At 36.2% G+C, this 27,318-nt stretch overlaps 1 protein-coding gene across 9 annotated transcripts in view; it reads left to right on the top strand.

Moving 5' to 3' along the window:
- MECOM (MDS1 and EVI1 complex locus) overlaps window positions 1–17,699 on the top strand; it is a 632,521-nt gene extending 614,822 nt beyond the window's left edge. For 3 of the 9 annotated variants that reach the window (XM_023555527.2, XM_023555524.2, XM_023555526.2), the window contains 5 exons: window positions 4,197–4,366; window positions 6,924–7,068; window positions 10,276–10,512; window positions 11,805–11,988; window positions 16,084–17,698. In XM_023555527.2, coding sequence (XP_023411295.2) covers window positions 4,197–4,366; window positions 6,924–7,068; window positions 10,276–10,512; window positions 11,805–11,988; window positions 16,084–16,218 — 871 coding nt within the window. In that variant the 3' untranslated portion in view covers window positions 16,219–17,698. Of the gene's footprint in view, window positions 1–4,196; window positions 4,367–6,923; window positions 7,069–10,275; window positions 10,513–11,804; window positions 11,989–12,805; window positions 12,858–16,083 lie in introns of those variants that run through there. The other 6 variants (XM_023555523.2, XM_003416250.4, XM_023555531.2 and 3 more) reach the window with 4 other exon arrangements.
- The last annotated feature ends 9,619 nt before the right edge of the window (window positions 17,700–27,318 follow it).

The raw sequence follows: 27,318 nt of genomic DNA, 5'->3' as shown, positions 1-27,318 counted from the left end.
TGTGATAATTAAAGTGGACTTGTAGACAAAATTTTAAAGGAAGCTATTTTTTGTGCATGTATGAATGTATGTCTATTCAATTTTGAGTCAAGAAAGAATTGACCAAAAAAACTAACAAAAAAGAATTGACCAAGGGCTAGGATGAAAATTATGAGTCCTAATTTCTCTAATCCATGTTTCCTACATCACTGGCTAGCTTCATAATCTTAGGTGGAATGTTCGAATGACTAACTTAGTATTCTGTTACCGAGTGCCCTCGGTGCATATAGGGAGCAATGGAGTCAGAATGGTCTGGATTTTAAGTACAACACAGCCATCTGTTTGCTGTGTTGAGACATGTTACCTTTCTGAGGGTCAGTTTACCTGTCTATAAAGATTAAGATACTAATATCTCTTTCCTAGTGTAATTATGAAAAAAAAATTAAAATATGATAGTGCTAATAAAGCACGTAGCACATAGGAACTTGGTAAATGTGAGCTAATATAATTATTTTGGCTAGGCAGCAGAACTTCTCAGTAATCAGAGTGTCTGAATTTAAACTGAGCCCCCACCACTTTATAGCTGTGTAACCACAGGCACGTCCTTAACCTCTCTGAGCTGAGCTGTTTCTTCACCTGTATAATGTGAATAATTATAGAACCTTCCTCACAGAGTCTTGTGAAGATTAAATGAACTAATCCATATGAGGCCTTTAGCATGGTGTATAGTATATAAAAAAAAAAAGTGTTTAAGAAATGTTAGCCATTGAAAAAGTTAACTTTATCTGTTTTCATAGTTAGTGCTATTTTAGTTGACAGTAATCATAACATTGCAGCCTCTCTTTTCCAAACCTTAAGTCTCTGCTAGGAGATAACAACCCATATATAACTTTGTTTTCCCAGCACAGCTGACCAGTGTCCACAGGTTGTAGTAGCCGGTTTAAGGCATATCCTGGGAAAGAGGAAGAGAATGTAGAACTAGAGATAGAACAGTCAGAATAGATTATAGAAAGAGGGGCAAGTCCACTAACAAGTTCCTAAGTACTTCTTAGTTTATTCCATTAAATGTCAAGATTAACCAACCGTATTACACATGGAACATCCGTCTAATTTCAGTGTCTATATTACTGTTTATTAAAGAGTGAAAATAATCAGCATGACTGTTATTTTTCATAAGTAACATCATAATGTCATCCTTGTTTGAATTTCTTATGCATTCCGTATGTGTAAGATTATTTTTATCTAAATGCTTACTTGATTCATTAAAATAAGGCAATGGTATATCAGCTTTTAAGGTCTTTTTTATGTGCCAGAATAAGAAAAATGGGCAGACCAATGCCCAGGTGTTTAAACATAATTGAAATTTCAGGAGAAAATTGAAGGGGCTCAAACTCAGAAAACAAAATATTTTCTTAAATTCTTTGTTTACCTAGGTGTTTTATAAGTCAGTAATCACAAGTGATATTTCTACTTTCTGTGTGATTGAATGTACTTGATATAACAGGTCTCAGAAAAAGATGTACTAGTGGGAAGTGTTAGGTGACTTTCCTTTTTGAGGAAATTTAATTTCCTAGGAATTCTGCTTAAGCAGTTTGACACTGTAAGAAGAAAAGACTTCCACACACGTATTTTGTTACGTCCAAGGGTCCTGGTATGCAACTGTGATGTCATTCTGGTTTTACTCTTCCTTTGTACCTGAATTCAATGATTTTATTCTACCCCATAAATGGTGCCATTTTTGTATGTATACTTTTAAAAACATGAACCAGAATTTTGGCAGAGCTACAGATCTTAAACAATTATTTGCTTAGAGACTTGTTTTACAAATGAAAAATCTCAGATCCAGAGATGCTAATTACCTTCTCAAAGGTCTGGTACTAACAGTCAGAATTACAGCCCAGGCTTGGAGCTCCTGCTTGGGAACTTCTATCTCATACCAGGATCTCAAAGGTTCATGGGCCTCTTTGTCCATATCCAGTGACTACCAGTACCTGTTGCCATTGAGTCAGTTCTGACTCATTTCAAACCCATGTGTGTCAGAGTAGAACTGTGCTCCATAGGGTTTTCAGGGGTTGACTTTTCAGAAGTAGATTGCCAGATCTTTTTCCCTAGGAGCATCTAGTAGACTCGAACCCCCAACCTGTCAGTTAGTAGCTAACGCTTAATTTTTGAGCCACCCGGAGACTCCATATCCAATGACTAAGAAGGCTTAGTAGTGTACTGCTCATGATTACATTACATGTTTACTTTAAGAATTTCTGAAACTTAGGCTCTGATTTGATTTGTCTCTTAACTACCAGTTAAAAATTTTTTTAGAGTGGAAATGAATGTTTTCTTATTTCTTATTTAGAGCCCTCAACATTTTAACCAGAGCATTAGCAGGAAAGACATAAAGTAACACTGATTATTGTCAGAATGCCCTTATCGACCAATTTTATTTATACCAGAGAATACAGTGTTTACTAGAGTTGGAAAAGCCCCTTTGCATATAAGCAAAAAGTTGGAAGCATGTCAAAAACATAATTTCTTATTCTTACGAATTGTATAGAAAATGACTTAAGTGAAAGTTTTATGAAGTGTTTGATCAGTTGTGTGAAAATTTTTGTGAACATTTTTCTAAGGCTTCTGTTGGGAGTGTACATTTTTTCTATCATTTAAAGAGAATTCTATTCTGCTTAGTGCAATACATCATTATTAATTGTACAGTGGTTCTCACTGCAGTGGACCTTGGAGATTCACAGAGTTATTGCAAAGAAGGCCATGACTCCATATGCATTTTTTTCAAAAGCAGAGGCTAAAATATTACAACTGCTATCATTGTGGGGTTTCACAAAATTTTCGTTAATATTATAAATAAGTGTGAAAAGTTGAGGAACCTCATGATGCCAGAACAGTTTCCTTAAGGGGAAAAAATTAAACCATTCCTTGAGTTGGTTTACTGTTACTATGCCAGAAAAAAAAAATTGTTCAACAGATTTATTTTCCCTGCTAAACGAACTAGACTTCTGTGCTCACACAAGAATAGCCTAGAACCCCAGGCACCTTGAGCAGAATGGGGTGATTTCTAACCACACCTGATCGCTGAGTTAAGATTTAGAAGTCGGGGGAGAAAGACTCTTCACACATGGAAAAATGAGTTAAGAATTTTCTGGCGGCGAAAGTAGAAATTTTCACTTAAAAACGGTTTGGAAAAGTCAATTTGTTCTTGCAAGCAGCACACACACACAAATTACATACACAAATGATACAATCTTTATCTTAAAATACCAGAAGAGACTATTCCATCAATTACAAAAAGCCACTTTTCTTCCTTACTGATAAGAACTGGAGGGGAGGCTTAAATTTTTATTTTATGACTAAAGGAAAACTTTGAAGTAATTTATGATTTTCCATTACATGCAAGGCAGAGGCAATTCGTCAACAAATAATAAGTGCTTTCCTGAAAAACTGACTTGGTTCAGAACTGCTACAGACTTTTTAAGAAAAATAGCAATGGAAAATTGGGGAGAATATGGAGAGAGGAGATTAATGAGGACCTTTGCTTTCATTTCAAAAGGAGAATTCAGTGGCATTATTACTTGCTTTTATAACAGTTTAAAGATTAATAAAGACCTGGTGGATTCTCGATCACTACAGATGATGAAAATCTACGTCTTTGGTATCAAGCTAAACTATTCACATTGCCTCAGTTTTAAAAGTTGTAAGGGTTTGAACCATTTATTGCTATTTTGGAGCAGATAACAGAGTTTCCAATCTAGATTACCAATCTAGAAAGCAAATTTACTATGAAATGATTGAACCACACTCTATACTTTTGAATGCAAAAACGTTCTTTTTACTCTATTTGAGGGATACGTAAATTTGTTTCATGTTCGTTTACAAAGCGTTTAATTGTATTGTTCTCAGCAAAAGATACAACCATGCTACTTTTTCTTAGTGCCCTTAATTTTATGAGGTTTATTTAAAACTGCAGGATTATTTTAGTAAATTAGGGAGCGAGCAAATCATCAATTTTTTATGTTTTTAAGAAAATCATGAAAATATTTTGAAGCAAAGTCTATTGAAATTGAAATCTCAACTGTGTGGCTAGAATTTTTGCCTGTGCCGCTTCTCTAGATTGTCTTTGTGTGGATAATACCTTTTGATACCTGGCCTATGAGTCTTGTGAAATACCTTTCAATTTGCTTGATAATATATTCTCTATGTTTATTTTTCAGATGCAAATACTGTGACAGGTCCTTTAGCATATCTTCTAACTTGCAGCGGCATGTTCGGAACATCCACAATAAGGAGAAGCCATTTAAGTGTCACTTATGTGATAGGTGTTTTGGGCAACAAACCAACCTAGACAGACACCTAAAGAAACACGAGAATGGGAACATGTCTGGTAGGTAACAGTTATGTTATGAAAACATGGCTTATTTTTTGTATCTTAAAAGGTAATTGTATTCATTCTTCTCTCATTTTATTTTGGTATCAGAATCAGAGCCTACTGTGAAAATTTGCACCAAGTTTCTGTGATTGAGAATGATGTGATCACCACTGGTTAATAGAAATGCACAACTCACTGACCTTATTTGGATTTTTTAAAAAATTATTCTTATTCTCCTGAGTTTATATCATTTGGGCAATCTCAAGCAAAGAGAGCCATGATGCAGACTCAGAGGAGACTTATTATGAATCAAGATTTCCTAAATTGCCAGGGAACAGTCTTTCCACCTATTGACTCAGACTGTGGCTCCTAGGCGTGGCGGAATTTCCAGAGTGGCAGCCCCAGAATACCATTCTCTGCATATTAACCTAGAAACCTCGACTGGTTTCCTAGAAGGCCCACAGTTCAAAGAACCTCTCCTGGAATTTTTTTTTAAGATGAGCAAGGGACAGAAGACTGTTGATATGATTAGAACAACCCATGGCAAGCAATAGTGGCGTGTGGTTTTGGTCACAAATTCTGATGTAGAAATTTTGTTAATAATTAGAGCCTTTGTCTTTGTCACTGGCAAAAGACTCACTTTTTCTTAGCTTGTACCTGGCAGCACATGGTTTGTGGAAGGGATGATAGGTTTTCTTACCTTTGGCTTCTGAGAGTTAGATAATGAGCCATTAACATTTGTCAGCTGGAATATGTGTGTGCTGCCAACCTGTGTAGCCACAATTTGTTTCTAGGGAATCAAGGAAATGAATTGTGTGGAGTGGAGGGGGGCATGGAGTTCAGGAAAAGAAGTTTTAAGAGCAGAAAAAAGTTGGATTTATCCAAACGAGTAACCTTTTCTTAAGGAAATTATTTTATTATTATTCTTTCCTCCATAGTACAGACATACTGCTTATGATCTTGAATGGTTACTACTTAGAACTATATACTGTTCATTTCACCCAAAGCCAAAATTCTCCTGGTTTAAAAATACCAGATTTTAGAAGCAGAAGTCTCATCCAATATATAGAACTGGCCACACATTCTAACTGTACCTACCTTTACAGCATATTGCTATAATTTTCTAGTCAAAGTTTTTTTGGGAAAAATTGAGTAAGTTAAAAATGTAACGTGTCAAAGTTGAGTATTTACTTGTCAACCCAGATTAGAGCTCCATTAAGCAGAGAGTATGTTCTAACCTATTGTTGATATATAGACTATTGTGAAACCCAAAAAAACCAAACCCATTGCTGTCAAGTTGATTCCGACTCATAGCAACCCTATAGGACAGAGTAGAGCTGCCCCATAGAGTTTCCAAGGAGCCCCTGGTGGATTCGAGCCCCTGATGTTTTGGTTAGCAGCCGTAGCACTAAACCACCACATCACCAGGTTTCTGACTATTGTGAAGAAGTATTAAATTGCAGACATTTTGGGGCAGAGAGAAACAACATGAAGCTAATGGTGTAAAGTTTAACCACGTGACCACATATGAAGTACTTGTTGTTGTCAGCTGCCGTCAAGTCAACCCCCAACTCATGGTGACCCCATGCACAGCAGAACAAAACAATGCCTGGTCCTGTATCATCCCTATTATTGATTTTAGGTAGGACCATTATGATCCATAGGGCTTTCATTGGCTGATTTTCAGAAGCTGATCGCCAGGCTTTTCTTCCTAGTTTGCTTTAGTCTGGAAGCTCTGCTGAAACCTGCTGAACATCATAGTGACACAGAAGCTTCCACTGACAGATAGGTGTTGGCTGAGCTGCACAGGTCAGGAATTGAACCTGGGTCTATCTCTTGGAAGGCGAGAATTCTACCTCTGAGCCACCAGTGTCCCCATATAAAGTGCTTACACATGTGTAATCTTATGTAAGCCTTATAGCAGTCCTTTGAGGCAGATATTATGATTCCATGTTATGATTTCAGTTTTATAGATGAGGAAGCGGAAGATTATCCTGTGATGAGCAGATCCAATATTTTCCTCTTAATACTATACCTGTGGACTGATGTGTTCGAAACCCACCTGCTGCTTAGCCCACCAAGCCAGGGTGCAGAATTTTCAGCATCTCTTCAATCTTCATTTTGTAACATCCTTTAGTATAGGAGCAATAAATATGTATTGACTACAACCAGTGTGTAGTTTTCTATGGCCGAGTCTAAGACCTATAGTAATTTGCTCATTCTATCTTCATCTTGCCACGCCAAGGCCAGGGTGGGGGAGCTAGTGGTAGAAATGGCAGTGGGAGACTATACCTCTACTATTATTAGTATTCAAAATGGCCTATTTTGATCAAATGCAGAAGGAATGAGGTTCAAAATATGGTGCTGTACAAATAATCCAAATGAAACCCATTGCCGTCAAATCAATTCTGAAGCATAGCAAACCTATAGAACAGAGTAGAACTGCCCCATAGGGTTTCCAAGGAGTGACTGGTGGATTTGAAATGCCGACCTTTTGGTTAGCAGCCAAGCTCTTAACCATGGTGCCACCAGGGCTTCTACAAATAATAAGTAGACTTTCTGCTCCCCACAGGTACTGCAACATCATCGCCTCATTCTGAACTGGAAAGTACCGGTGCGATTCTCGATGACAAAGAAGATGCTTACTTTACAGAAATTCGGAATTTCATTGGAAATAGCAACCACAGCAGCCAGTCACCCAGGAATGCAGAAGAGAGGTAAGGCTTTTTTTTTTTCTTTTGGCTCTCTGTCTCTTCTGAAATGAGCATTTTCAAGTGCATTTAGTGTAATCGCTTTTGTAATGTATTACTGCCACTATCAATGACCAATATTTATTTAATGCATATTAAATACCATATGCTTTTCTAAGTACTTTGTATATGTTAATTAATTTAATTCTCCTAATAACCGTATGAGATGGAGACTGTTATCTAATGTTATCAGTGAAGGAATGGAGATGTTGAAGGTTAAATACCTCGCCAAAGATCACATGGGTAATAAATGAGTTTTTAAGCTGGACTGTGGCTCCAGAGCCTATACTTTTGCTACGCTATTTTACCTCTCTTGATTGCTAAGTAGAACGTTTTATCAAAACTTGACAAGTAGAAGGGGAAGGCACCACAGTGATTCAGTTAAATCACTGTGAATCACTGGTCAGTAGCATTTACTACTATATATCATAAAAATAGATTATCTATATTCTAGATAAAAAATGACGTTATGTGTATATATATGAAATACCTGTTTGAAGGCCTTGAGTGTCACCCAGATATCTTTTAGACAAAAATTATAAGTTTCTTAATTAGATTCTGTCGCCACTTTATGTGCTTTCAAGTACACACTCATTTAATTCTGGCATGTTTGTTTTAACGGATGTGCTCATCCTTGTTTTTAGTAACCTGTTGGGCTGGCTCCCTCTTGTCCTCATCAACATCAAACATACATGGCTTAATTCATTTAAAAAAAAAAAAAAAAGCTTTTAATGTTGCTGATAATAATAACAAACACTTATCTAGCACTTTACATTTTATGTAATGTTATTTCACCAAAACTCTTGGATTTTTCTTATCAGTAAGTTACAATTAAATACCCATAATTGAGGACTAGACTTTGCCATTAAATTACGATGCTGCATTGTAAATTTCAATATAGCATGGGGTTAATAAAGTTCCATTACTTTTCATTACACGAGTCACAAGTATTGGGTTAGTGTCCTCTGGTTTAGATGGTATCGAAAGTCAATTATTTTAAGTAGCTTTCCTATTAAGGCAAACTTCAAATAAACATTATTTCCCAAGATAACATACAAACAGATGACTGCCTCTGCTTTTTAACCTGTGTAAGGGTGTATCTAAGGAAAAAAAGAGAAAGATCTGGTATTACATAGCCCTTTCCAGCATGTATGAAGTCTGATAAGAGCTATACTTTAGTACTTTTGGGTATATATTTTCTTTTCCTTGTCTTGTTGTATGTGTGAATGTGTGCTGTGTATGTTTGTGTGCGTGAGAGAGAGGGGGGAGAAGAAGTACAAAGTAGTAAGAACATGTGACAAAGATGCTTACAATTTTATGTTTTGGTAATGACACTTACATGATACAAAAAATATTGAACATAAAACACGATGTAGGTTCTGAGATGCCTATTCAGATTTTCTAGCCCTTCCTTGGATATTTGGGTGACCATGTAACTGCAACATCTGGCTTCAACATGTCTAAACAGCACAGAAGTAAGAAGGATGAGTCATCTAACTTTTTCCCCTCGACTCCTATCAGGCTACTTTTGATGGATATTTTATCCCTCAATAATTGCCGCATTTGAAAGCATAATTAACAAATATGTTTTCTTAATCATGTTGGCTTTTGTTACTTTTGGGTTTCATCCATGCACTCTTGTTTCTCTTTTTCTTTCATTTTTTTTTTTTTTTCTTAAATAACAATTTCGATCCATTCAAGCTAGCGAGTTGGCAGTGTATCTGGAACTAATAATTTATGTCTGTGCAAAACATGTTTTCATCGTTCTTCGATAAAGGAGGTTAAGAGATTGGTTGTATAAAAAGCTTAGCAATGATAACGACTTTTTCTGGTCAAATGGATTTTTACTATGTGCCTCTGTCACTTCTAAGATTGTTCCATTTATTTATTTTTTACTCTGGGAAATCTAAATATTAAATTATACTCATTTTTTTTTAATGTGGGAACGTGATGTGGGTGCCTTGCTGATATCCAGTCTTCCATGGTCTCAAAAATGGTTACATTAAATGTGAAAATCATGCATGGCTATAACAATTAACAATCTCAGAGAGTTTTCTGAATTAGTAAATGGGTAAAGGAACAAGGCAAAATGGGGAGATTATTAATGGACCTAGAATCAGGATACCTGAATGTCTGTGATATTCTGTCACTAGCAAGCCATCAGAGCTTGGGCAAGTGCCTTAACGTCCTTGGTCATATATCTTTAAAATAGTTATAATTATTTTGTAACTTAAATCCAACTTTTAAATCCTACAATGAAACTGAAATTCAATTTATACATATTTGCATGCTTATTTTAGGATTTGAAAAGTTTATCCTAGTTTCATAAATGCTCTCAAATTGTTAGAATGGGACGCCTATGTAATAAAACCTTTTTTTATAATTCAACTTTCGAATCACATATTCCAGTTCTTGGAACCACGAACTAAAATATTACAAATGACTTTAAAATATAACATTCTTCTTTTAAATCATTGTATTAGACATGCTTGCTAAGCTTCAAAAGATATTTGTACAACTAAATTTCTAGATCTATTCCCACCGTGGTGTTCTCCTGGGAAACAAGGACCTTTTTCACATTCAGATTAACAAGGATAACTTGAAAATAATACAAATAAGTGAGCTCTCAATCACTTCCAAGTTTGGGTAGAGTGCCTAAGGTGGAATATACCACAGTGTCAGCTAGAAATATCAAATACTGGGCCAGTCCTTGGCACCTACCGTAACAATTTCTCTTTAGGCTGTGTGTTTCAGCTCTTGTCAGTGTTGCTCAGGAAAACGAGTCTTGCAGAAATCTCTTATTTTAAATGGTGAGTTTTTATATGGTAATTAGGTGCATAATGTAGAGAAAACCTTTATGTGCGTTTTACATTATATTTAGCAATATCATTTATCAGGCGAAGGCCTGATAAGCAATAGGAGACTGAGATTGTTTTTCCAGTTTTGCCAAGGGCTCCATTTATAATCTGAATAATCATCCAATTACTTTTTCCTTCATTTTCTCGTTTATGAAATTACATTATTTTCCCATGGTTGCCGTCAAGCCTAAACACTAAAAATTTACCACGTAATTGCTGAAATTCTAAATGGTTGTTAGGAAGGCATGATAATAAAGCTAATTGGTTTAAAAACTAGACCAATAATGGGACCTTTTTCCTTTGATGCTTTTGGAAGGATGAATGGCAGTCATTTTAAGGATGAAAAGGCCTTGGTGACCAGTCAAAACTCAGATTTATTGGATGATGAAGAGGTGGAAGATGAGGTGTTGTTAGATGAGGAGGATGAAGACAATGATATTACTGGAAAAACAGGAAAGGAACCACTGACAAGCAATTTACATGAAGGAAACCCTGAGGATGACTATGAGGAAACCAGCGCCCTGGAGATGAGTTGCAAGACCTCCCCGGTGAGGTAAGTGCCTGTGTGATTTGAGTGAGTAAGCCATAATAAAACCACATTGTCTTGTGATTTCGCCTGCTCTGCCTTTCCACTAAAGCAGTATTTCAGGTGATAAGCAATTTCTGAGTAATCCATTTGACTAATCATGAAATTAATTTTGAAGTTACAAGCCATAATCAGTGCACTAGTTTTAAGTAGATAAAAATAGAGTGACATTCCACACAACCCACAAACATATGAATGCATCAGTATTTGTGAACCTAATTAACTTGACTGAGGATACACGAAAATTACAGAAATACAAGATCATTTTTTTTAGACACTATCTATGCGAATTTTGGATACTAAATTCTTATCAGATATATACTTTGCAAATATTTTCTCCCATTCTGTAGGTTGTCTTTTCACTTTCTTGACAATGTCCTTTAATGCATGAAGTTTTTTATTTTGATGAAGCCCAATTTATCTATTTTTTCTTTTGTTGCTTGTGCTTTTGATGTCACAGCTAAGACTGTTGACAAATTCGGGGTCACCCTACACCCTACCTATAAATCAGAAAAACCAAACCCATTGCCGTTGAGTCCATTCCAACTCACAGAGACTCGTAGGACAGAGTAGAACTGCCCCATGGGCTTTCCAAGGCTGTGATCTTTATGGAAGTTGACTGCCGCATCTTTCTCGCGTCTTTCTCCCACCAAGCAGCTGGTAGGTGCTAAGCGACAAACTTTTCTGTTAGCAGCCAAGTGCTTCAAACCTCCCCCAAAATAGAGATTTGGAAATTGCCTAATTTATTTGATAATCTGTTGTGATTATCTTCATCAGTAAAATATTATTGAGAGTTAAGAAGTTTTACTTCATTTGATACATATGGTATCTATACAGATGATAGATTTTTGAATAGCAAAAATTAACCAAATAGTTAAATTGATGGGAATATTGTATTTTCACATTGATAGTTAAGTGCTGAAAAAATATTATTTTAATTGGCTTTATTTTAAACAGAAATTATAAATGTGTGAATTCTGCCCCACTGCACTGCTGACTTAGTATGTCATTGACTTTAACTCTTTATCTCAAATATACCCGTCACTATAAAAAAAAAAAATAGTTACTAAAAATCTTAAAGAAGCATGTTTTTTAAGATATTTACATTTTAACAGAGGCAATAATCGATGCATGCTGCTTTACACTGCAAATACAAAATAAAGTTTCGACAGCTGTATAGATTGAAATGAAAAGTGATTTGATTGGATAACAAACTTGAAAAGAAAATATCTGTGTGCTTTCCCATTGGTTCATTTTAGATATAAAGAGGAAGAATATAAAACTGGACTTTCTGCTCTAGATCATATAAGGCATTTCACAGATAGCCTCAAAATGAGGAAAATGGAAGATAATCAATATACTGAAGCTGAGCTGTCTTCTTTTAGTACGTCCCATGTGCCAGAGGAACTTAAACAGCCGTTACACAGGAAGTCCAAATCACAGGTACATATTTTCCTGCAGTGTAGCACCATGGTAATGTTGTTTGTGCATGAAAACATTTATTTCCCTTTATTAACAAAAGGTAGCTATTCTATCTTTGCAGTGTTCTAGAATCTGGACAGAGTCAGATGCTTTAACCAAAACATTCATATCTATATTCTATGTATGATTGAATCCAAAATAGTTAATCAATATAGCAATTAATATGGCTGCATTTGGCATGGAAACTTTTGTGACATACTATCCTACAATAATTATTCCTTTCCTTGGCAATCCCCTTACTTCTGTGTAGAGAGTCTGTAACTCTAAACTTGTATCTGTTTATATGTTATTTCAGAATTAATTTCTAATTGCATTGTGTCTCTAATTTTTGTCAATGTAATTATAATTTAGGATTTTGGAGAACAAATTCTGCCCTCTACTTTTTTTTCCCCCTTACCATGTCTAGTAAATTTTTATATATAATTAATTAACAAGTCATCTAATTATAGAATTTATGAGTAAGAGAGAAAACTGAAGCCCAGAAATTAAATCAGTTGCCAAAAGTCTGTAGCAATTTAGTGGCAGATCAGGGGAAAAAAAAAAAAAAAACTGTCAAATTTCAATTAAATGAATGACTGAATGAATGGTACCCAAATTGATTGGGCTTTACAGCATTCTGGTAACTAAAAATAAATCCAGTTATGAGTCCATAAATATCAATTCAGAGATCCTCAGTTCTTTTATCACACAATAAAGGAAGTCAGTGCTTTCTATTTGACATCCACACTCACCAGATTGTTCATTCAGGTCAATTAAAAAAAGCAACTTCCTATTACAGGTAGTCCCCAACGGGGTTCCATTCCGACGACTCTCGTAAGTCAGTTCTGACGTAAGTCGAATACCTCTTTTTTTTTTTTTTTTAGTTTTCATTATTATTGCCTTTTATTATCATTTTCTCTCTATAAATCTGATTTGTGAACATCAAAGAATGATAATCAGCAAAGTACGTGCTGCAGCATTGTATGTAGTACATATTACTAACAATAAGATGTAAAAACAAAACAAAAACAGTTGGAAGTGCTGTTCATCGTAACTTGAATACCTCCTGAAGTTGGACTACCTGTATTACCATATTTATTGGTCACTTTGGTGTAATTGATCCATTGTTCCATTTTAGAGGTGGCCTGACATTTCAAACAACATGATCCTATTGGCTTTTACATTAGGAAACTGTTTCCTGTTGGGCTGAGATGTTTTTGGCTGGTCTTAATAACAAATGTAGCAATATCTCAATTAAGGTAGGGAAAACATCATGCCAATGGGATAATACCAGTTTTTAAAAGCCAGTCAAAAGTCTTAAGATGCCATGAATGAGAATAGGGAAAATAAATGTCCTTTCTGAATTGAATTAAAAGCAGCCAGGCTCAACTCTAAAATGGCCTAGCTCTGTGAACTTGAATGTCACTTAATGACTATGGGTACCATTTCCTCACTGTAAGCTGGGATAGGTGGAGAATATATGTAAGATCCCTTCCTGCTCAATGATTTAATGGGGATAAAAATGAATTTTTTAGTTTTTAACATTAAAAGTAAACTATCTAGATTAGATACCTCATTTTCACTTAGAGACATTTATAAGAGATGGCTAGTATCTTTTTTTTAAACCCTTGATTTCCCATTTTTCCTTTCTAGTTAGTGATCAGAGATACAGAAGGCTTCAGGTTTTTATTTCTTTTAATTGTTCACCTAAAATACATTCTATTGCAAGAGATAATACCCTAAAACTGCAGAAATTGTCAGAATGTTAGAAAGCAAAAAGGGCCTGAGACTCTGGAGATGATGGATATGATATATTTCAGTAGCAGCATTTGGCAATCCTAGCTCCTATTTTTCTTGGTACTTGATCAGGTCATATATATCAGTTTGAAAATGGTCAGGTACTTTTGTAAATAGGCATTATTTCATGATAGTCTCCGTTCATTCATTCATTCATTCATTCAGTGGTTATTGAGTGCCAGTTACGTGCTGAACACTAATCCCTGTACATGGAAGTGTTCATTTCCTTTGATTACCAAAAGACTGCTGTTCTGCCTTTGTAACTTTCTAGAATCTAAACAGGTTCAGATGCTTTTCTCAAAACACTTACATCTTTACAGAGTTCGTGATTTTTATATTGATGGATTGCAAAATAGCTGACCAATACAGTAATTAATATGGCAGCATTCTGTATAGGAACTTCTCCAACAAACCCCATCCTACAAAAATTAATTTCATGATAATTGGTAATATATATGTCAGGCACACTGAGCTAAGCTCTTTATGTAAGTAGTGACCGTGATTCCTCCACAACCTTTAGAGGCGAGTGTGCTATTACGGTGAAACCTGGGAAAGCCTGAACCCACGTAAGGCAGAAACCTGTGAGAGAAGGAAAACTCAAATACGTTCCACTAATAGAGAGTGATAGAAAAGTGGTGAGATTATACACTGTCGAAGGCGGAAAACTTAGGAGACCTGAAAAACAAGACAGTCCTGTTGAGTTTGGCTTTCATAGGTTTCACTGTATTGTCTCCATTCCATACAAGGAAAGTGAAGCTTAAGTGGTTGAGCAACTTGCCCGGGGTCACACAGCTTATTAGAGTCAGGGTAGAGACCAGGATTAAAACTCAGATCTCCGGAATTTTCCGTGTACTCCGTTTTGTCTTTCCAAACATCGGAATGGGTTTTGTTAAGACTATTTAAGAATATTCTTTATCCTGAGCCCTAAAAGTGAGTCATCATTAGAATAAATAGTTCAAGTTCATTGCTCGCTTAGCCCATGCTCTACGTTCTACAAGGGCAAGGACTGCATATTATTGATCCTAGACTCCCTGGTACCTTGCATGGTGCCTGTCATAGAGTAGATGCTCAAGAAATATTCGTTAAGTGGATGCTGAGGCTTTGTAGAGTTCCAGAAGGCAAATCGACTACATAAAAGTCAAATGTGTACATTTAGAGCAATGACCCTGCAAATCAAAATCAGTCTGTAAGGAAGGGCAGATTTTCTAACTGAATGCCATGATTGCAGAAGAAACCACAGACTGGCCACATGTCTCAGCCTGACTCCCAGAGATGAAATTCTGCCTAACAACAGAGGCATTTTGTCTTTGTTTACAGACAGTGGAATGTCTTTGGCAGGACTTTAATGATTCCACTTCAGCATTTGACAAGCAAGTTTAGCAATGGATGAGACCAACAATGGCAAATCAACAGTGAAACGTTCACTCCCAAGTCAAGACCAAACATTTCCTTTGAATATTTTACTTGGCAGTAATCAGAGGATTCTCTGAACAGTTATTTAGAATTTGACGTGATAATAGGGAAGAAAGAGCATGGCCTCCCAGAACACCTCTGAACACCTTCTGATCAGCAGATACTGGAGCACAAGTTGGTTAGAACATTGTTGGCTCTTGTGTTTTGTTTTATTATTTTGGTAGAACTGACTTTATTCTTTTTAACTTTTAAGGTCTTTGGGTTTCAGCATCAAATATTTCAAGCTTAGAGGGAAATTAGAGGAAGGACACCAGATTAAAAATTGGCAGAAATACGTTTTATTTCCGTCTCTCCTGCTATCTAGTTGAGTGACTTTGGGCAAGTCATTTCACCATCGGTGCTCTCAACTATAACATGCAGGAGTCAGACTGTTTACTCTACCAGGGCACAGTGCTTTCAAGGCAGATCTATGTGTTGTTCATATGTGCAGTTTCAGCTGTAAGCACACAATGCTATTTTTGATGTATTGAACCTGTGAAGTAGACAGATGTCTGTATACATGGTTGAGCAGGGGGATGACTCATATTTCTCAATGGAGACACTACTGACATTTTGAGTGGAAAGTGGAACATATTTTTGTTTTGTATAACACAACATCACTTTTGTGGGCCCACTAGAGGCCAACAGTAGTCCCATGTCATTATAACAACAATGAAAACATATATGCCCCACATTTTTCCAAACACACCCGTGATGGATGCTTCTACTTAGGGTCCCTTTCCTTTTTAACATTCACCAGTAATATTCTTTGAATTAAAAGTGATGTTCTTCAAATGTCATTTACCAAGTCTCTCCTTTTTACCTCAGGCATATGCTATGATGTTGTCGTTGTCCGACAAGGAGTCCCTCCATTCTGCATCCCACAGTTCTTCCAATGTGTGGCACAGTATGGCAAGGGCTGCAGCAGAATCCAGTGCCATCCAGTCCATAAGCCATGTATGACATTACCAAGGTTGACCAGAGTGGGACCAAGTCCAACAGTAGCATGGCTCATTCACATAGGACTATTTAAAAGACTGCTGAGCAGAATGCCTTATAAACCTGAAGGGTCACTTGTTTAAAGTCTGGTGACCTTAAACTGAATAATTAAAAAAGAAAAGAAAAAAGACTATTTATTCTCGATATTTTGTTTTGCACAGCAAAGGCAGCTGCTGACTTCTGGAGGATCAATGCGACTTAAAATGATTCAATGAAAATGAAAAACTTGCTGGGTGGAAGACATCTTCCGGTTCGCCCTGCCGGAGGGTGTGGGTGGGAGAGAGGGGCGGCTGAGGTGTCGGCATTGATATGGACGAGCGCTCCGTAGAAACTGAATCCTATTTTGTAGAAGGTCACCTGACACATGATTGGGAACAGTTGCTTTTAATTACAGATTTTATTATTATTTTTTTTTAAGTTTCAAATAATTTAACCCTTTGAAGATGGAAGTAGTTGGATGAAATGCACACTCAGTTATTCTAGAAGCTGATAACAGGGAGTTCTTGTTTCCCCTTAACCTTTGCCTTCTTAAGTACATTGTTGAAAAATAGGGGAAAAGGGTATGTGTATATTGTAAACTATGGATGTTCAGTGCTCAAAGAGGTTAAGTCAATAAAGTATCCTGTTCATCACCAGTACCACTGTACCACTAATAAAAGGTTTGCCAAATCCTTGTCATAACATCTTAATTTTAGACAATCATGTCACTGTTTTTTAATGTTTAATTTTTTGTGTTGTGTGTATCATGTATTTATTTGTTGGCAAACTATTGTTTGTTGATTAAAATAGCACTGTTCCGGTCAGCCACTACTTTATGATGTCTGAGGCACACCCCTTTCTGAATTCAAGGACCAAGGTGACTTGACCTGTGTATGGGAGTGCCAAATCGTGTTTGGCTTTTCTTAGCATTCCTTTTCTTTTTGTTGTTTTGTTTTCCTTCTTAATGAACTAAATAACGAATAGATGCAACTTAGTTTTTGTAATACTGAAATTGATTCAATTGTATAAATGATTATAATTTCTTCATGAAAGCATGATTCTTCTGATTAAAACCTGTACCCCATATTTTATGCTGGTTGTCTGCAAGCTTGTGCGATGTTATGTTCATGTTAATCCTATTTGTAAGATGAAGTGTTCCAGACCTTATGTTAAAAGAGAAAAGTAAATAACAGACTGTGTTCGGTTATGTTGCCCTTTATTGAGGAACCAGATTTGTTTTCTTTTTGTTTGTAATCTCATTTTGAAATAATCGGCAAATTGAGGTACTTTCTTCAAATGCTTTGTACAATATAAACTGTTATGCCTTTCAGTGCATTACTATGGGAGGAACAACTGAAAAATAAAGACTTACAAAAATGATTACTTTTCCCACTGTGTAGTATTTTCCCTTCTCGTGCAATTTTTGTTTCCCTTTGGGATCCAGTGATTTAAAGATATGATGGCTGTGCCCTTGATGCCCTAACAGATACATGGAATGTAGAGCATATTTGTATTGTTTTTAGATGACATACATGATAGTTCTTGGCCAGTAGGGAGTTGGGCCATCTCCTGTTTGTTGTTCTGTACTTTTCTCCATGTGCGAGCAAAGTCAGGGCTCACGTACATCACTGTACAGTCCTGGCATCGTTCCAAGTCAGCAGCACCCATTGCACTTAGGACAGAGAGTAATGCACAGTTGTGTGTGCATGTTTTATTCTGGTAAATATATACATATATATATCAAAACATTTGCTGTTTCAACATTTTTTACGTGTTAGTTCAGTGACAGTCACTTTCACCATGACGTGTAGCCATCACCACTATCCATTTTCCCCAAATTTTCCTTCCTCATTAACAGAAGCTCAGGGTCTCCTCGTTTCCCTTCCTCTCACCCCTGGTAACCACTAATAAACTTTGGTCTCCATGTATTTACTTATTCTAGATATTTTATGTAAGTGAGATCATACCAACATAGAGTATTTCTACTGGATTTTACATAGAGTATGCCAAATAGTGTTCTTTCTAATTTTTGTTATAATTACACAGTGACCATTTGTTAACCGATTCACAAGAAAAAAAAAGAAAAAAGCAGCCTTTAATCTTTTCATTTCCCTTTTAAGTTTTTGTCCATGCACAAAAATTTCTTTTTTCATAATTATAACAGTGTAGATATGATTTCATATTTTCTTTATTTGTATCAAAAATGCTGTTGTTAGGTGTCTTCAAGTCAGTTCCGACTCATAGCGACTCTATGTACAACAGAGGGAAACACTTCCCAGTCTCACACCATCCTCACCATCGTTATGTTTGAGCCCATTGTTTTGCAGTCACTGTGTGTCAATCCATCTCATTGAGGGTCTTCCTCTTTTTCACTGACCCACTACCAAGCATAATGTCCTTCTCCTGATAACATGTCCAAAGCACCTGAGATGAAGTCTCACCATTCTTGCTTCTGAAGAGCATACTGGCTGTACTTCCTCCAAAACAGATTTGTTCGTTCTTCTGGCAGCCCATGGTTTACTCAATACTATCTACCAACACCATAAATCAAATGCATCAGTTCTTCTTGATCTTCCTTATTCATTTTCCAAATTTTGCATGCATATGAGATGATTGAAAATAACATGGCTTGTGTCAGGTGCACCTTAGTCATCAAAATGACATCTTTGCTTTTTAGCACTATAAAGAGGTTCTTTTTTGCAGGAGATTTGCCCAATGCATATGTCATTTGATTTCTTGACTGCTGTTTCCATGGCAAAAATATCACCGCATATTGCTACAAATGTTTCAAAATAATCATTTGGCAATTGCCCAGTATTGCATCAAGTTTGATCTACAATAATTTCCTCAACCACTTCAATTTTGTTGAACATTTAGGTTGTGTTTTATTTATCCAAAGGATAAGCAATGATAATTTTCATGCATATAACTGTTTCTATGTGTTCAGATATGTACATGCAGGGTTGAAATGTGAGGAGTATATGTGCATATGATAAACTCTCCGAAGGGTAAGCAATTATGAATGTATTTTTTTGTTTCTTTAATACATCGCCAAATTGCTTTAGAATGGGGTTATTCCAATTTTGGCAGATTGTAGAGGTTTTAAAGGCCTGACGAATAAATAAGTATGACACATTGAAACAGATTCAGATTAATTCCTTTGATTATTTATTCATTTTAGCCTTAATGCCAGATACATAGAGAATTTCCTCACATCGTTTCTAAATGTAGCCATTACAGAAATTAAAAATATGGGGTATACTGATTTTTTTTTAATGGAAAGTGTACATAGGAAGAAATATTCAGAAAATAGACTTAAGCTATAAATCTGGTGTATAAAGACTGAAAATAGGAATCTAGTATATGGGACATCAGAATAACACATTTGAAAAAGAAATTTGGAAGGTGTTAAGCATTTTGCTTTGTTTTCAAGAATATACCTAAAATTCTGAAGCAATTCGTATACTCTCAATGCTACTGAATTCTTGTTAGACTTTGAACATGACATTTGCATTGTTTGCTGATCCCACCCAACCCGTAAAAAAAGTCCCTCCAAATTTCAAAAGGCTTATAAACCTTACATTTCCGGGTTTTTTTTTTTTTTTTTTTTTCCTCCGTTCAGTTCATTTTGCCAGCAGTCCTCTACCACATGCCCCTGGGGGAAGGAAATGAGATATGGTGGATACAGCATTGAATTTGGAAATCAAAGGCCTGGGTTTGAGTCTGGCTCCACTACTTCACTGGCTTTGTGGTCTTGGACAAGTCACATACCCCTCAAAGTCTCATCTGTGACCTGCCCCTCCTTATATTGCATTGGAGCTCTGTGAATGCCAAGATCAAAATAAAACAGGTTTTAGAAACATTTGGTAAAATTCTATAAATGCAAAGAATTTTATAATGTTCACGGTAATAGTAAAATAGAATATATATGCATGTATATATAATATATACTACACATATATTAAATATATATGTACACACACACGCCCATGTACACACACACACACACACTACCTTATATTTTAGAATATATCAGAAAACTTGTTCTAGATTATACAAAAGTGGATATGCAAGTTTTCTAGCCAAAATGTTAAAAGATGTTTCTTAAACAAATATATTGGCTTAAAAAATAAACAAAGCTCAGGTCTTTGAAACCATGAAAGACCCAATATAATTGTCAAGAGTCCACAAAAAAATTCAAGGACAGCTAAGAAAATACACATTCAAAGAGTGCAGACATTCACAATTTCATTTTGAAATAATGACATTTTACCAATCTGATTTCTGTGCAGAGTAAATAAAATTCGTTTTTATTTTTTTAACTTCCTGTTATGTCAGTGTCATGCTGGCAATGTCTATATACCCATTACCTCAATTAAAAGTCACAAAAGGCTTGCAAGCACGCAATGTGAGTCCTGTTTCACAGATGAAGAAACTGAAGCTCAGCGACTTTGAGAAACTTGCTCAAGGTCACTTAGTTGGGAACTGGCCTCTGAGCCCTTGACCGGCCCACACTTAGCTGCTAGTCTCACACCTCCTGATTCAGACTTAGCTTAAAAAAAAAAAAAGCCAGAAAGGAAAGTTCCAAAGTCAGGGAAATGCACCCCCTCAGACAGCAAGGCTGTTGGAGGTGCAAATGTGTGGGGGAGCCATGCAGACAACTGAGTCTTGGGTGTGAAGAATCTGAAAGGTGAGCATCAAGAACTGCTCCCCAGGGTTGTTCCTTTTTTCTAATCCATCTTATTTAAAGGTCAGAACCACGAACAGTAATGCTTTTGAAGGACCCTAGATGCTTCCTTAATAAGCGTCTTAGTCTTGTTTGCAAATTACTAGCAGCTGGCTTGAGCTTTCACCTTATCCTTCTGAAAAAAGATTTACCCTAAACTTACGGTTTTCAATTATTAAAATGGCATGATTTAAGCTATTTCTAAAATGGCTAGCAGACTCATCATGAGAGAAAGAATATGTGAAATCAAGTGCCGTTAAGAAGTGTACTTACACCTTTCTCTCAATGTTAAAGGAATTGTTGATGGAAGTAATGTAGGAAAAAGTGGGAAGAGTGGAAAAAAAAAAAAAAACAGTCTGGGTCCAGGAACACACAGAGAGAGTACAGAGTGCTAGCCAGCTCATCCCCAAAAGACCTGGCTAATATTCAATTATTCTTTTATTCTCTATGACCATTTCTAAAGAAAAGAGATTGTCTTTGGTGCAACATGTATTAACAAAAAGAAAAGACTCAATGCTTAGGGGGTCACTGAACTTCTGTTAAGGGGTGAGGGTATAATTTGAAAATGGATAAGGCTGATGGATGTGTAACATGATAAACATAATTAATATCACTGAACTGTACATGTGAAGATTGTTGAAATATCAAATATTTTATTACATATATAGCTACCACAATAATTTTTTTTTTAATTAAAAAAAACTACAATCCCTCTCTGTTATAGTTTTTTAGACTGAATGAATCTAATTTCAATTTAAGCAGAGAAGTAAATTACTGGATTGGTATGGGAAAGTTGGGAACCTGGCCTAAGATATGACCCAAGACCATTCTGGGTAGGAAACAAGCAAGAGCCCATAGGCAGCCTTTTAAGCTGTTATCATCAAGACAAATTGTTGGGGGAATGTTACTAAAAACAAAATCTGTTCCCAACCCAGAAAACCTCTCCACAAAAATAAAAGAGAAATTTTATTATTGAACAAGCATTAAACCAAAATGTGGTACATCACAGGCAATCCACTAAAGAGATCTCAAAAGAAACCTTATGTTTTATATAGCTAAGTAGATACAACCCATTGCATGTTTTTAAGATAATACTGCTAGTATTCTATTTATTATCTTTAAGATGCCTGAAGTTATGCTAAACTGCTTACAGGAAACTTGGGAGGTAGGGGTGATCTTCCTGGGTGATTACATTTCAAAAGAGGATGGCTTCCACCACTTGAGAAAACATCCTTGATTTACATACTATTCAAAGGGACAAAGAATTTATAGTTACAACTTACCTACTGTGAATTTTGAAAGGACAGGAGAGGGAGGACCTCTTGTTTTCAAGAGGGAGAATTAAAACGACTCGAAGGCAGTGGGTTAGTGGGGTTTTATATTTAATTTGTATTTTTTCTTAAAAAGATAAACTAAAATCATTTTTGGGGTTTTTTGTTTGTCATTCTTGCTTCAAATTAAAATTCTAGGAAAAGTGCATTAAATTGGCTCTACTTAAAAACTCATGTCCATACCATGCTAATGAAAGATCAAGCGCTTTGATCAAGAGCACTATTAAACTTATCTCATCTAAAAAAAAAAAAAAAAGGTGAGCGATAAAAACCAAAAACCAAACCAGTTGCCGTCGAGTCAATTCCGACTCATAGCGACCCTATAGGACAGAGTAGAACTGCCCCATAGAGTTTCCAAGGAGCGCCTGGCAGATTCAAACGCCGGCCGACCTTTTGATTAGCAGCTGTAGTTCTTAACCACTACACCACCAGGGTTTCCAAGGAGATAATAGGAAAGGCTAATTCCTTTACAACCAAATTGAGAGGCTCCTATCAAATAAGTTGAAACAAATTAAAACAGCATCAAAAACAGCAAATAGCTACTCCAAATGTATCATTAGAAAACCAACAACTATGTAGGGAGAAATATTTTCATGGCAGGACAGAATTTGGTGAAGACAAGAGTAATTATGATGACAACATATAAAATTAGAACTGTTCCAGAAAACATAGGACCTACAATCATCACAGAAATACTTTTGTGAGAAAATTCTTGAAGCAAGAATTACTTTTGAAAAATACTTCAATTATGACTTCTAGTGGTGACTCCACCCGAACTGATGATAGTCAACGTTTTAAATATTAACCAGAATTAAAGCAGATTGGTTCAAGACAGGATCTGAACTTTTCTTTAGGGTACATGAAAAAAAAAAAAAAACCATGATCAGTAAGAAATCAAAGCATTTGTCTGAACCAAAGTTTCAGTAAGTCAGTGTCTAGAAAGGAAACCACTCTAAATATTTCAAGCAGAGAGAGATGTAATGCAGTGGGTTGCATACAGAAGTATTGGAAGAGCTGGAAGAGCAAAAGGAAGAAAAGAGTGTAAACAAGACACTAGGACACCTCTAGGGCCCTGCTCGCCATGGAACTGTGGAGGCTCTGCTGCCGTTGTGGCTGCCCAGAAGCTGCCCTGCTGCCATTGCTAGAAACTGATTGCCTGCAGACCCCTGTGGTCACTACTGATACAGTCAGAAGTAGACCGACTTCTCCCATCCTCCTGCCTTCTCATCTCCTGCCAGCAGTTTCCATTGGAAATAACCTCCTGAAAACCAGCTGAAAAGAGTCCAGGGAATAAGATTTTCAAACATCCAGCCCCTGTGTTACTGCGCAAGGGTATGAATAGGGCTGAGTACCCACAGACCATATTTGGCATAAAAAACACAAAAAAAACCCAAACCCATTGCCATCCAGTCAATTCCACTTCATAGGGACCCTGGAGAAGAGAGCAGAACTACCCCATAGGGTTTCCAAGGAGTAGCTGGTAGATTTGAACTGCCGATCTTTTGGTTAGCAGCCATAGTTCCCATCCCAAAACACATAGGACCATTTAAACTAGACATAGATAATTAATGAGGAAAAGCCCCCACTATTCTTAGAATGGGCTACTAACTCATCTCCATGGTCTCCAGTGTTTTCCAAGACCTGTTTTGCCTACCTCTCTAATCTCTCTCTCCTATTCTGTTTCAGCCATACTGGATTTCTTTTATTTACCAAGTATAATTCCACTTTTAGGGACTTTCACATTTTACTCTGTAAACTTGTAGCACTCCTTGTTTCCTTCTCAATCCACGCACACACACACACACACACACACACACAGTTACTTGGCTAAACTGCCTTACTCTTCAGTTTTTCACTTATGTTACTTCTGCCGAGAAACTCTTCCTGATAACTTTTCACAGCATTCCCCACTAACGTAAATTAAGTAGTCCCATTAGGCTCTCAACTAATCATTTACTACATATTCAGTACACTTACTAACAATTTGTAATTGTATATATGTTCGTACAATTATTTTTACATCTATTTTCCTAAGATCTTAAACTCCATGAATGCATTACATCTAATTAGATCAGTGCTGGATTCCTGGAGACTAGCACAGTGTATGCCATATTGTGGCCATTTTGTAAATGTTCTCATATTGATGAATAAATAAATTGGAAAGATGCCCACCAAACCATTATCAGTGGCTACCTCTAGGGATTGGAGTGGAGAGGGTAATTTTAATATTATATATTTTTGTTTATTTTAATATTTTGTAACAAAAATAAATTACTGTTGTGTTTTAAAAAATGTTTTTTATTAGCATATCTCATGATCAAGAAACTCCCAACTTCAAGGAATTCATCTTAAGAAATTATTTAGCAATATACACTAAGATTTGCATACATGGACATTCATTATAACACTAATAAAAAATGAAACATTATGGTGAAATAAACTATGCTATACCTGAATAACCATGTTTAAGTACATAGGAAGTTTATCCTGGCATATTATTTGAACAATCAACTTACAAATAGCTGGAAGCTATAGCCTGTAACATTTTACTAGTTGGTAAAATTGTGTGTGAATTTTGTTGTTGGCTTTCTTCTTTTTGTTTATGGACATTTTACATTATCTAGAAATAATCAGGTATTACTTTTTTAAAAAGAAAAGCATTATAAAAACAAACAAAAATGTTTCTTTCAAATTACATTAAATCTACTTACTGTCATCATTGCCCCAAGCTTCCTGTATGATCTCATGCAAGAATAGTGATTCTCAAATGTTAATGATATAGATATCACCATCATAATTTTTACCATATCTGTATACCACCTATACCATTATTTACTTAACTTATTTTCATCTTGATTCTTTTTTCAAATCTTGATTGTTATATTTTAAAAGAATGTATAAATAGAAAGCCACATGACATAAACACCACATAATCATAAAAACAAGTACAACAAAATCATAAAAATAAGGACAATGAAAAAATATTCATGTAAGATATTTGTTATTGATATTACTAATATTCTCATATTTCCTGGGAATATTAAAGAGCACACATTCTTGTTAGGTGGAGCCATGTGACTAGATGTTGGATTATACATGGAAGTGACTTCTGGGCCATTTAATTTAATTGTTGTGTTTTGGGTGCCATTGAGTCGACGCCAACTCATAGCGACAGAGTAGAATTGCCCTGTAGGATTTTCTTGACTATAATCTTTATGGAAGCAGATTGCCAGGTCTTTCTCCTACAGAGAAGCTGGGTAGGTTTGAACTGCCAACCTTTCAGGTAACACCAAAGCTCTATACTGTTGCACCGCCAGGCACAATTTTCTCTACTTTCTTCCCTTGGTACCAAAAAAAAAAAAAAAAAAATCCATGGCTGTCAAGTTGATTCCAACTCATAGCAACCCTATAAGACAGAGTAGAACTGCCCCATAAAGTTTCCAAGGAGTGCCTGGTGCATTTGAAGTGCCAACCTTTTGGTCAGCAGCTATAGCACCTAACTACTACACCACCAGGTTTCCCTCCTTTGATACGGTGAAGAGAAAACTGCAGGTTCCAAATGATAGAGCTCCAAGACGGTGGAGCTTCAGTCTTGTTTTCTGAGTGGCAATGGCACAGACCTGCTTTGATCCCAACCCTTGCTCATATAGGATATATAGTGCAAATAAGAAATATACCTTTGTTCAGTTCAGTCACTACATCTTTGGGTGTGTTCGTTACCCACAGCAAAACATTGCCTAGCCTGACCAATGTCGAAGAAGAAAATCTTGCACTCTGTTAAGAGCAAAAGAAAAGGAGTTTCATTGAGGAATAACACAGCTCTAGCTGGGCAGCACTAAGTAAAAATACAAAGCACTCCACTGCCTCTATCAAGTTAGAGGTTTTTATGCATAAAGAACAAAGGAAGGCAAGGGTTAATGACTGATTCAGCTTCAGTGTTGAAGTCCTTTGAAATGTAAACGTTGGTCATTTGGCTGGGGGTGCGGTGAGTTTTACCTCTTAGGTGAGTGGCACCAGCCAATTCCGTTATACACATTCTTTCTAGGAACAAATTATTTACATCCTGACACATTCTTCCCAGGAACAAGTTGGTTACATCCTGACCTTTTGCTTCCTGGGAGTGCTTATTGATCCCACCATCCCTGTCCTGAGATGAGTGCCTCCATATTTGGAAATTTCTCTCTGCTTATTCCTCCCTTTTGATCAAGCCTCCTTTAGGGGGTGCTGATCACCCACAATGGAGTGACCTTTCTCCTGCAAAGATTTTATTTTCCTGAGGAGTTTTGGCTAAAAAAAAATTTTTTTTTTAGTTCACCTTACCAAACTAATAGGCCTCATCTTCAGGATGAGTAGGTTTTATGGGGTAACTCTTGGCCGACAAGGCCACATTTGAGGAACATTTCTCAGTCAGGACAAAATGATAGAGATCAAGATGAAACATGCCCAGGAAGACAAAAGGGAAATAATTAAACAACATAATCATTGGTGAAAGCCTGTGAAACTAACATGATTTTATGTGAAGGGTCAAATGGTTTTGAAGTACAGCATTTCATGGATAAAATGTGTTTAACTAAAGCAAAACAGTATTTTATGATTACAGTAATAGAAATGATGAGTAACATAAAGATTCCAAAGTAAAGTAGCAATTTTTTCCACCCTTCAACCCATGAGTAAAAGAAATTATTTATAGTATCAGTTAAGGCAAGACACTACACATTGCACATGATTAATATAGAGTGTAATATGAGCACTATTATCAGGAATATAGATTAACACAGAGTATAATATGAGCACTATTATCAGGAATATAGACACAGCAATCAGGTTTTATTATGGCACAGGTACCTCCTTGGGCTGCAGTGATAATATCAAAGTCCATTTTACTTTGGAGAACTATTTTTTTCATCATTGTTATTTTGGTATTCATTTCTTAAAGCCCATGGGCACTGTCATTTAGGGAAGTTTGTATATATTTGGTTAAGATTTCTACATGTGGCATAACATCTTTAAGTCCTTTCTGAGGTGTGA

This window comes from Loxodonta africana, chromosome 23 (assembly GCF_030014295.1).
Source record: "Loxodonta africana isolate mLoxAfr1 chromosome 23, mLoxAfr1.hap2, whole genome shotgun sequence".
NCBI classification, from domain to species: Eukaryota; Metazoa; Chordata; class Mammalia; order Proboscidea; family Elephantidae; genus Loxodonta; species Loxodonta africana.
Note: the sequence above shows the minus strand (reverse complement) of the source record. Positions and strands in the feature narration are given on the sequence as shown.